The sequence below is a fragment of the Artemia franciscana genome, chromosome 4 (genome assembly GCF_032884065.1).
Source record: "Artemia franciscana chromosome 4, ASM3288406v1, whole genome shotgun sequence".
NCBI classification, from domain to species: Eukaryota; Metazoa; Arthropoda; class Branchiopoda; order Anostraca; family Artemiidae; genus Artemia; species Artemia franciscana.
Window position 1 is genome coordinate 58,946,181 of NC_088866.1, and position 11,603 is coordinate 58,957,783.

At 40.0% G+C, this 11,603-nt stretch overlaps 1 protein-coding gene across 1 annotated transcript; it reads left to right on the forward strand.

Annotated features, from left to right (window-relative positions):
• The first annotated feature begins 10,859 nt into the window (after positions 1-10,859).
• On the forward strand, positions 10,860-11,603 carry LOC136025802 (piggyBac transposable element-derived protein 3-like). Its single transcript, XM_065701793.1, has one exon. It carries the CDS (start codon positions 10,860-10,862, stop codon positions 11,601-11,603), a length of 744 nt encoding a protein of 247 aa, XP_065557865.1.

The window sequence follows — 11,603 nt, forward strand, 5'->3', positions numbered from 1 at the left end:
ATCAAAGACATAATTTCCAGAGTTTTCAACAACACAGAACAAAATGGTTATCTCAAAATTTTGATTTTATGTGTTTTTGGAGTTAAATGGCATGCAGGGAAAGGAGACTTGTTATCCTCCAATCACTTTCGCCTAATAAATAGGGCAGTAGCCCTTTCCTTTTCCCATTGAATGAGTATTCTTGAAATTTTCTACAACAACATCTGGCCATCTCAAAATGCATTACGGGAAAATACAAAGTTCCAGGGGTGGGGATATCACCCTGGCTAATCATGATAAAAATAAAATTTTGAAGAAAGGATGAAACAAGGACAGAATAAACCCAGTGAAAAACATTTAAAAAAATAGCTGTTTATTGTCCTTGTTTATCCTTTCTTTGTGATTTTATGTTTTAATCTTAAAAATGGCAGTGCAACTTTTGATTACTAATCAACCCCCCCCCTTCCCTCTCCAAAGTTTATGCAATCAGCCTTTATGCCCCCAGAACATAACTTACCTTGTCCTGGGGACTGTGGGGGGTCATCCTCAAAGACTTAAATTCCAGTCCTTTCAGTTGCATTCAACAAAATGACTATCTCAAAATTTGGATGTGTTTATAGAAATGGTGGACAAGAGAGGGTGGTTAATTTCCCTCCAATCACTTTTGAGTATTAAAAAGGGTACTAACCCTTTTGATTTCCAATCAAATGATTTGTTTTCAAAGTTTCTACAACAAATGGCCATCTCCAAATTTCTATCCAATGCATTGCAGGATAATATGAGGTTAAGATGGCACTACAACTTCCAACTAGGAATCCAATAAACCCCCTACAAAATTTGTACAATCAATTCTTTTATACAAAATACAAAGTTTATACAAAATACTTTTACTAAATAATGATTTTTGAAAAAGGGGAAGTACCTAGCAATTTTAAGAAATCCTAAATAAACTACTGCATAAGAAAAGTGATAAGAGTAAGTTTGGTAATTATCAAGACATTAGTCTGGTCTCTGTAGGTAACAAATACTTAGTAATATGATACTTTTTAGACTAAGATTTTTTATATACCAAGTGATAAGAGAAGAACAGTGCAGTTTTAGAAAAGGTAGAGGATGTACCAACCAAACTTCCAACCTTAGGTTAATAATTGAGGAGAGCCTGAGTTATCAAACACATTTGGTCCTCAGTTGTGGTCTTCGAAGTTATCTTTTTTGGTCTTCAGTTTTATAGATTATGATCATGCGTTCAACTCTGTTGATGGAAGAGCTTTAGTGAAGGTATTATCTTTGTATAGTATACCAGACAAACATATTAAAGTGATTAGTGCTATGTACAAGAATAATACTTCTGTGGTTAAGGTAGGAAATGAGGTTAGCAGCTTGTTTAATATCAAATTGGGAGTTAAGCAAGGTTGTGTTTTATCCCCCTTAATATGGATCAATTTTATTGACTTTGCCTTAAGGAGCACAAGAAAGGCAATTTCAGAACATGGAATCAACTGGGAAGGAAAAACATCCGTCCTAAATGAATGTTTGAGCAAAATGAATGAGCTTTAATAGGTTTTGCAAGTTTGGTGTGCTAGAATAGGTTTAAAAATTAATGTTAATAAGACAAGGTCACTAAGGCTAGAAATGTGACAAGATGAAAAGGTGAAAATGGGTAGTAAAAAGATTAATTAGGTGAACAGCTCCACTTCCCTTGCCAGTATTATTAGAAAAAACAGTGGGAGCCCTAACTACGTTAAAAGTAAACTACCCATGGCTCAGGGTGTTTTTTTTTAAGTTGAACAAAAGTTTGAAAAGTTAGGAAGATAAATTTGTTAACCAACATTAGAATTTTGGAAGCTAAAGAGATGACAGTAATCAAATATGGTTCTGAAGCACAAGCACTCCAAAAACTAGATGAAAATTTGCAATATGTTTTCCACAGATATTGCCAATGGATTGTTCTGGGTAGCCAGCTGACTAACCATGTTCAAACAATCAACATTAAAAAATACAGTTCAATCCCACTTTCAAGAGCTGTAATGAGATAAAGGTTGACTTGTCCAGGACACATTCTGGTAATGAAAGATTGCCATAGATAGTTCTTGTTGGCCAACCATCCAGGGCTAAATGGAAACCAGGTTGTCTGTAGTTGGGATATGAGGATGTTATAAAGAAGATTTAAGGGAGATTGGAAGTTCAATGGAGGGTATAAAGAGGAAAAGAGGAAGGCTTTGAATAGATTGGGATTGAGGAGAGTGTGCAGCTGTGCTGGCCTCAGGTGCCTTGGTGTTGTGGTGAGTTGTTAGTAGCAGTAGCAGTAAAACCATTAATTTTGTTCAAGTTCTGTTGGTAACACTAGGGTATACTAGAAATACTTGATAGCATAAACTCAAATTATATTCTCTCATGAATCTTTCAAAAAAGAAGTACATGACGACATTGCTAGCATAATGTCAACTGACAACAAGGGCCTCAAAGAGATTCACAAGGAACTTGCCACAAAATGCAATGTTAGCAAGGTAGAAGCAATTGTTGACTTGGCAATGACTGCACAAGTGACAGAGCTTGTACCAGATGGACTAGATGAACACCTACACCACACAGTCAGAAGCAAGCAAGACAGGCAGCAATAAAAACTCAACATCAGCAGATACAGGATTTCAATCCAAGCAAGTGACAAAGACTTCCTTACCAAATATTGACATACTGCTAGCATAATGTCAACTGACAACAAGGGCCTCCAAGAGATTCACAAGGAACTTGCCACAAAATGCAATGTTAGCAAGGTAAAAGCGATTGTTGACTTGGCAATGACTTCACAAGTGACAGAGCTTGTACCAGATGGACTAGATGAACACCTACACCACACAGTCAGAAGCAAGCAGGACAGGCAGCAATAAAAACTCAACATCAGCAGATACAGAATTCCAATCCAAGCAAGTGACAAAGACTTCCTTGCCAAATATTTCCAGGATACCTACAAAATAGCAACCAAAATTTTCACTGTGAAGAGATTACCAGCCTAAGCCCTCACGGCTGGGCAACCACTGCAACACCCACCAGTCTTATTCGTAGTAGCCGGCTCTACTGAAAAGCAGCTTATCCTGGATGCATCCTACCAGCACAAATCGACTCTAGAGCAACAGTTTCAACGAAGGTTGCAACACCAGAAAAACCCTGCTGGAAAAGATGAAGAAGAGACTAGCATGCAGAGAAAAAGACCTAGTGATTAAAAAAGAAAAATCAAAAAAATGGGCAAACACAAGCAATTATGATAGCAAGCTGCTTGAGCATGGAAAAATAGTCACTACCTCCTACCATTTCAGCCCCCCCTGTAAATAGTTTATAAGTGAGTAATAATAACAATGTAACAGCAAACTTCTGTGAAAGTAAAAAATAGTGAATTAACAGTTATGTCCCCATGCCCCTCTACATTGTCCCTCAATAGCTGCTCTGCGTACCTCAGCTGTAATCCAGCCACTTCAACTGTAAGTGAGAATAATAGTGTTTATAACCAAAAGTTGCCCAGACACACCCAAAAACTTGTAAACATTGTGACAGCAAACATTGATGTTCTCACCAACAAGATGCCAGAACTGGTAACACGGCTCTAACTAAGTCAGATAGATATTGAAGCTCTGTCAGAAATTTGCCCCAGGAATTCCAGATTTCAACTGACAGAAGACTCAATTTGCCCCACTGGATACAACATCTTGCCATGGGTTAAAATGCTGAAAACTGATCTTGAACTCAACAAATATCATTTTAAAAGAAAGGCAAGACAAGAGCCAGTTCTATAATCTGTGAAGTGAAGCCTTCACTTCACTGAAGGAAAATCAGTTCAAGAAGAGTGGCTTTTAGTTTTGAAAGGAGAAAGTCTGTAAACTAATCCACCTGTGAATTAGTGCCATCCAGTAGGGAGAGTAGACTCACCCAATGGGGCTAGTTCCAAATTATTTTTTAATGAACCCAAGGGGTTAGTCCTAACCAAAAAAATAGTTAATATACATGACTAGTCCGGCAATTCTAGTTTTCTTGTTTAAGTAGCAATGAATTTTGTTTTATTATGAATACTTGTTGTCCCCTGATGGGGGACTCTTAGTTCATATGTACATTCTGATGACAAATAACTAGTCCAAATAACTAGTCCGTTCTGGTGACAAATAACTAGTCCGACTAGTCCGGCAGTTCTACTTTTATTGTTAAAGTAGCAATGAATTTTATTTTATTATGAATACTTGTTGTCCCCTGATGGGGGACTCTTAGTTCATATGTACATTCTGGTTCATTAGTTCATATGTACATTCTCATTTGTGCAGATTCAGGAGCGATAAAATCTTACATCCTGTTATATTTGGCAGTTATTGTGCACTGGAACCTATTATCGCCCACCAGTGTTTACAAGTATTACAACAAACTAGCTGAAATCTGGGTAATTATATAGTCCCCAGGTATACCTTGGTTGTTTCTTATGTGTTACATTTCATTTTGTGGCTTACATAACTAAAAGAGTACAAGAGAAGCAAAGTAAGCCAACTGTGTGTCAAAAGGAAAATAAGTGTGTTTCAGCATGTCATAATACCACCACTTGATTATACTGCTCAACAAGTTTGCAATTTTAAGGGAATGCACAAAGAAGCAAAAACATTCTTAATTTAGGATTATTTAGGATTCATAAGTTATAGTTAAGAATAATACAAGTGAAGACAGTTATTGACGTTAGACCTAAATGGGTCCAGGTTGTCTAGCAAAGCCGTAGCCTATTGCTGTCTGTGATTTTGCTTAATACTATGTACTTTACAAAAGAAATTCACTTTTCCCAGTGTGTTTATTGAAATTTATACATTACAGAACAATGGACATTAGAAAGTATATGAAGGTTGTGCCAGGAAATTCTAGTCAGAAAACAGACCAGTCACAAGAAAATGACAGTACAATACAAGGAAATGAAGGTGAACCAGTTAGAGAGGTTAACAGCTCTCAGAATAGAACCAGTGAATCAGTTAGTGAAGATTGTGACTCTGCTGAATCAGATACTGAAAGTAATGACACTGGGGATGAAGCCAGTGATCATGAAGAAATGACAGACGAAAGTGAAGATGATAATTGTGAACTGGTAACCATAACCAAACGGAGAATCTCTACAAAGAAACCATCTAAGTCTGGGAAAATACAGAAATTCAGTGCAAAATGAATGGAAGAAAAAGACCTGCAGGGCTGGCTCCAAAGGTATGCAAGAGACAAAACAAAACCTTGGTGCAGGTTCTGTGAAAGGACAATTACTGGGGGGCTATCTCATTTACGTAGACATGCAGTGACTGCAAGTCACATGTCTAAAGTTGATTCGATGAAGAATCAAGTGATTATCGTTGACGGACAAGGCAAAGACCTTGTTTTGTCCGGAGCAGCGAAAGAAAGAGAGATAATAAGCCGACAGGTGACAGCTTTAGAGTTGGCTATGTCAGCCTGGGTAGCCTCGAACTCGAAAGAGATGAGCATGATGGATAGCTTACCAGCACTACTGCAGAAGTTCATACCTGATTCGTCAGTAGTGAAACGTCTTGCATGCGGAAGGACAAAAACAATGGGGCTAATTAAAAACGTGATTGCCCCGTATGCTATCAGCCAGCTTAGCTCAAGATTGCAAGAGTCAGTATATTCCCTAATGGCTGACGAAAGTACTGACAGGAGTGGTACCAAGTACCTTGTAATAATTGTACGATATTACAATGGCACAACTTGCGAAGTCAAGGAAGATTTCCTGGCTATCCCAGAAGTCGAGGATACAACAGCACTAGGCCTGAAAAACCTGATCTACAAGACTAAGCGAAAAGAAAATATCACTTGAAAAGTGTATTGGTTTTGCATCTGATAATGCAAGTGTGATGCTTGGGAGGAACAACGGTCTTGCAGCCCTCATAAAGAGAGATATTCCATGGCTTGCTGTTTTTGGGTGTATCTGTCACAGCTTTGCTCTGTGCTCTGCTTCCGCTTGTGAGTTTGCCTACAGAGATCGTCAGATTCAGCAATGACATATACACCTACGTTTCGAATAGCGCGAAACGTCTACGCGAGTTCAAAGAATTTCAAAAGTTTTGTGAAATAGCCGAGCATGCACTGCTATACCCGTCCGCTACTCGCTGGCTTGCATTCGAGGCCGTCTCACAGAGACTGGTGGAACAGTGGACTGCCCTGACACTATTTTTCACTGAACCTGCGATTGCAGGTCGTGATCAAACGGCTGTGAAACTTTATGCAGCTCTGACTGATCCTGAAGTCAAACTCTACTACCTGTTTCTCAACTATGTTCTGCCTATTGTGAACCGGTTGAATGTCGAATTCCAGAGCACAGAAGTGAAAGTTTACAAGCTTTTAAGAAGTGTGGGGGACACTCTTACCGAACTGGCAAGGAATTATATCAAAGATGAGCTTTTGGCCATTCGTTCTGTCTTTGAAATAGATTTCTCAGACCCCAGAAACTTCAGAACTATGGAGACAGAAATGCATTTTGGAGCTGAGTTCGAGCTCTTCGCAATTGATCAGATAGACAGTCGTAAACTTCAAGAGAGGCAGCTAGCTACGGCAAAGAAGCATTGCCTTGCATTTTACATCAAGTTGTGTTCTGAAATAAAGCGACGAGTGAACAGTGAAGACCCCTTGCTTCAAATGCTTGACTGGCTGTCGCCGGAAACTGCGTTGTCTGGTTCGGTTCCTTCTATAATCCCTCTTTACCGCATGTTCAGGGACTGTTTCAGTGGTTTGGTGAATGTTGAAGTCCTAAACAGACAGTGGAGGAGGCTACCACTACTGAAGAAAGACTTGAAAGAAGGGAAAATGCCAGTTCTGCAGTTCTGGAACTTGGTATCCACCCTCAAGGATGGAGTTAGAGATCCCGCTTTTACCGATCTACCCATATTCATGAAGGGTATTATGTATCTGCCTCACAGCAGCGCTTCGGCCGAACGTCAGTTTTCGGCATTAAAGCTGATTCGGACACCACTCCGAAATAGATTACTGCCAGAAACGATTTCTGATATGATGCACGTGAAACGAGAAGTTCCGAATCCAGAAACATGGGATGTTCCTGCAGAACTGATCAGGAGCGCAAAGAAATGGAAGCCCTGATCAGCCAAGTAGGACGTCTTGTTTCGTGGCACCTTAATTTGTCTGTGATTGTAGAGAGATTGTAGAATACCTGAAGAAAACGAAAAAGGCAGAAATGAAGTAATTTAATATTGTTGTGTATAGGACTTCCGAATTTGTGACTGATTTATCCGTGTTTGATAACCATTCTGAGCCTGTAAGTGATTGGAAACAGTTTGCTTGCTCTTTTTTAATTGTAGAATTACAGCTTCGTAGAAAAGTTTCATCAGAAAGGGGAGCTTGAAGCCTTCAAACTTTCCGTACATTTTGTGCTTCCTTATGGTAGGTTTTCAAACAACGGTTCTCTGACCAATAGGACACGAAACTCCGTCTTCGCTTAACAACTTTGAAGCCTTCAAACTCTCATTATAAAGAAAAATCTATTGCAAAAGTTTTGTTATACCAACAAAAAGAAGCCAGATTAACGCTCCAGCAATTCACTGGCTCAAAATGGTTAACAAAGGCCGATAATTTTAGTCTCGAAGTCGAAAGTCCTATACCTCCTAATGTTAAATATTTATGTTATGCTCCTGTGATGATGGTGTAGCGATGATGCAATCTCTATACTAGTTACTTAAATAACTGAAAGATCTGTATTTTGTTAATTTCATACCTGAAATAAAAATGTTGCAATCTAAATTCTAGGGCACTATCAGCTACACAATTGTCCTAGCCCTCTGAACAAGAAACGAACCTTTCTGCAACTGGCACTATCAGCAAGTGCCACTGTTTGGCACTGTTCTGAAGAATTCGATATATGTAAATCTGATAGTGCCCAAAACGTGTGTATCCTTATCTATAGGAGGGTTTTCGCGAGATCTCGGAATCACTTTCCGGCGAGCGAAGTGCATCGCGAAAACTGTGGGAAAGCGATTCCTGGAATCACTTTCCACTTTCCCGCTGGACTGATCGCGAAAACACATGGAAAGCTGATATCCCCGAGAAAATATTGAATTACAAACTATTTCGAATAAATATGGTTTACTTAACGGTTCTTTGATTCTCATACATTCCACCGAAGTCACCCCAATACCGCTTGCCATTTTTCTTTATTTATTAGTGATACTTGCACTGTTTTCTTTCAACAAATTTGAAATTCCCGCCGAAAATTCAACTTTCCGCGGAGCTTTCCACTAACCTCGTGGAATCACTTTCCCGGAAAGCTGCTTCGGTTTCCAACGCGCGAAAACCGATGTGGAAAGCTCGGCAACTTTTCGAAGCAGCGCGAAAACCACTGGAAAGTGATTCCGACTTTGCTTTCCAACTCGCGAAAACCCTCCTTATGTTAGGCTCGCCTTATTCAAGTATGCGACTGGCGCAATTTTTTTTTTTTTTTTTTTTTTTTTTTGTGCATTTTCGTGTGATGCATTTATTTTTATTTTTTGTTGCCATGGCCCTCGGGCTGCTTAGCAATTAATAAATCTTAATCTTATTAGCTGAATAGCTTATCATTTCCAAGCAAATACTTTCCAAGACTGTTTGTAGGTGGACAAGATAAACCGGTCTCGAACACAGACACACAAAAAATCATCTTGCTATGAGGTAAACCAAAGAGATAAATATCGGGTCGAATTTGCGCGCAACACGCGCAAAATTTTTTGGAAAGTAGTACTTTTTTCTAAAGTAGTACTTTTTGGTGGTTCTGATTAGTACCATTCATTTTGTTGGATGACCCTGCTGTCACCCTTGTGTGAGGTAATGAAGTTTGAACCTGTGCCCTCTAGCCTTGCTTGTTTTTCCTGAAAGGTGAGAATACTTTTTTGTGAATAACTTTATTGTTTATTGTGCTAGAGTTTTCATTTCAAAAGTTTTAGAAAGAGGACGTTTTGTTTGTTCAGATGAGCTATCATACACTCCTATAGCTGGAAAACCAGAGGATAGAAACGACCCCCAACGTCGTGGTTCCTCTGGGGACCATCCGGCGGTAGCGAGACCAGATGAGACGGTAAGCCGTATAGTGTGAGATGCCTAGATATCATGAAAACAGTTGCTTTACACCATTGGAATCAAATTTTGAGTGCTCGACCATGTCTCAGCCATGTTCTGTGGCTTCAAGGAACCATCCGGCATGCATAGCTCCGAATTTTATCGCTCGGAAGAGCCATCTAGACAAGAACTGGTGGAGTTGTCGTCGTCAATAACAATGTAGGGGAGACCGGGGTTGACCCGGACGCGATTTTTTTAAACGGCATATCTTCTAAGCCATTGACTTTTCTCCAGTTCTGACTTCACCATAAAATGCGTATCCGTTAGGACTACCTTCGAGATTTTTTTAAGATTTTTCTACAAAAAGGAAAAAAAGATTTTAATTTTTTTTCATTTTTTTGAAATGTCCGAAACAACCCCTACCCACAGGGTTGGATCGGACGGCCCCAGTATATGTTCGGACACCATGCTAAACCATTAGATTTCGACTTCTTTTTTTTCAAATATGCATAAAAGTATAAAAAGTAAAAAACAGTACTTCAGCTATATAAAATGACAAAAAAGCTTTAAAATGACACACCATTCACCGGAGTTGGTACGAGCTGAGATTTTACTCAAAGATCGCTTAGTATACCACTAAAATATATTCCTAATGCGAACTGCTGTACTTGCTTAGTAGAAATACTTATTTTCAAGCATTCATCCGTGTATTTTCTACCCTAAATACCAACCTTTTAGAGACGGGGTTGGTTCGGACAGATAAAAAAATGTCCGAACCAACCCCCAATCGCCGTGTCCGGCCCAACCCCATGTGTCCTCGTGCGACGTCAAAGTGATTTGAAAAAAAAATCAAATAGATGGCGCTCAATAAACTGCTCTAGAATCTTTCTTTATGAGCTACTTTTCTCCTGAAAAAATGTCATTGCAAATCCAGCAGCCTGGTCCACTCTATTAAACTCCAAACAGAGACCCTTGAAAAAAATTCTTACCTTAAAAAACACTTTTTGCAAAATACAAACAAATGGCTGCGTGTATCTAGATCCAAAATGGCTTGATAATAGGGCAGTAGATGGTGCACCTTTTGTGATTTTTTTGAGAATTTTTACTAAACCGCTAGGTGTCCATACTTGACTGTCCAGATCAACCCCGTGTCCGGGTCAACCCCGGTCTTCCCTACTAGACTGTTACCAAATATATTTTTTACAGTGCAGAAATGGACCAGCCTTCTCCGAGTACATCAAAAACTGTGGAAGATGAGTATTCGGCTGTCCAGCGAAGACTTCGAACACAATCCGTGTCATTAGCACAGGCTCTGAATTTTATTCTTTGCCCGGAAGACACCTCCGACCTCGAAGATCTGTCTGATGAAGATGGGGACCCATCTGATCCTAGTTTTCTCCTTCCTGATCCTGATAATAACCCGCAGGAAGAAGAAATTGAAGAAGAAATAGAAAGTGGTCGAATTGAAGCTGACGACCACAACAGTGAGGATGACCATGAGGACGTCGAGATCGCCAGACAAAATGCCACGAGCTCAGGCACTGCTGCTTCGAAACCAAACAAACGACGGGACCTTGCTTGGAGAAAAGTGGATTTCGTCCAGCAAGATGCTGCGTGGAAGGATCATCTTGTCGTCGACCAAGAAATGAGTGGAAAGACACCCCTGGAATTTGTCAGGCTGTTTTTTTTACCAAGAAGTGGTCAACCTTATACGTGACCAAACGAAAATTTACGCTCTTCAAAAAGATGCCAAAGAATTTGGAGTTTCATCTGCTGAGGTGGGATGCTTCTTAGGGATCCTTGTATTCACAGGAATAGTGAAAATGCCGTCATACCGCAGTTACTGGTCAAACGAAACGCGCTACCCTGTAATAGCTGATGCCATGTCGCATGACAGATTCGAGCAGATCAAAAAGTATCTTCATTTCAACGACAATCTTACCCAGAAACCACGAGGAGACCCTGGGCACGATAAGATCCACAAATTTCATCCTCTGATAGAGATGATCAGAGATAACTTTATGAAGATACCCCCAGAAGAACACCAGGCAGTAGACGAGCAAATTGTGCCGACAAAACAGAGGATTTCGTTGAAGCAGTACAATCCCAAGAAACTACATAAGTGGGGTTATAAGTTCATCTCAAGGGCTGGGGAGAGTGGTTTCGTTTACGACTTTGAAATGTATACGGGTAAGGGGTCGGTTGATGTCAGTGACCTGGGAGTTGGAGCTAATTTTGTCCTGCGGCTTGCAAGAGGAATACCCAAGCACAAAAATTACAAGCTATTCTTTGACAATTGGTTCTCCTCGTTAGACTTGGCACAAACACTAAGTGATCAGGGCATACTTACACTGGCCACAGTGAGGGCAAACAGGTTGAAAGGCTGTGCTTTGGAATCGGACAGCAAATTGAAAGCCCGAGGAAGAGGCTCTTACGACTGGCGAGTGGAAACGCAGTCGAATGCCATTGTGGTGAAGTGGTATGACAATAAGCCAGTCCACTTGATTTCGACCTATGCCACCCTAGACCCAGAAGATACGTGTAGGCGGTGGGATGGTAAACGATAG

What these genes read in the sequence shown, in the direction of transcription:
- LOC136025802 (XM_065701793.1), top strand. Translation starts at nt 10,860, where the DNA reads ATGCCGTCATACCGCAGTTACTGGTCAAACGAAACGCGCTACCCTGTA.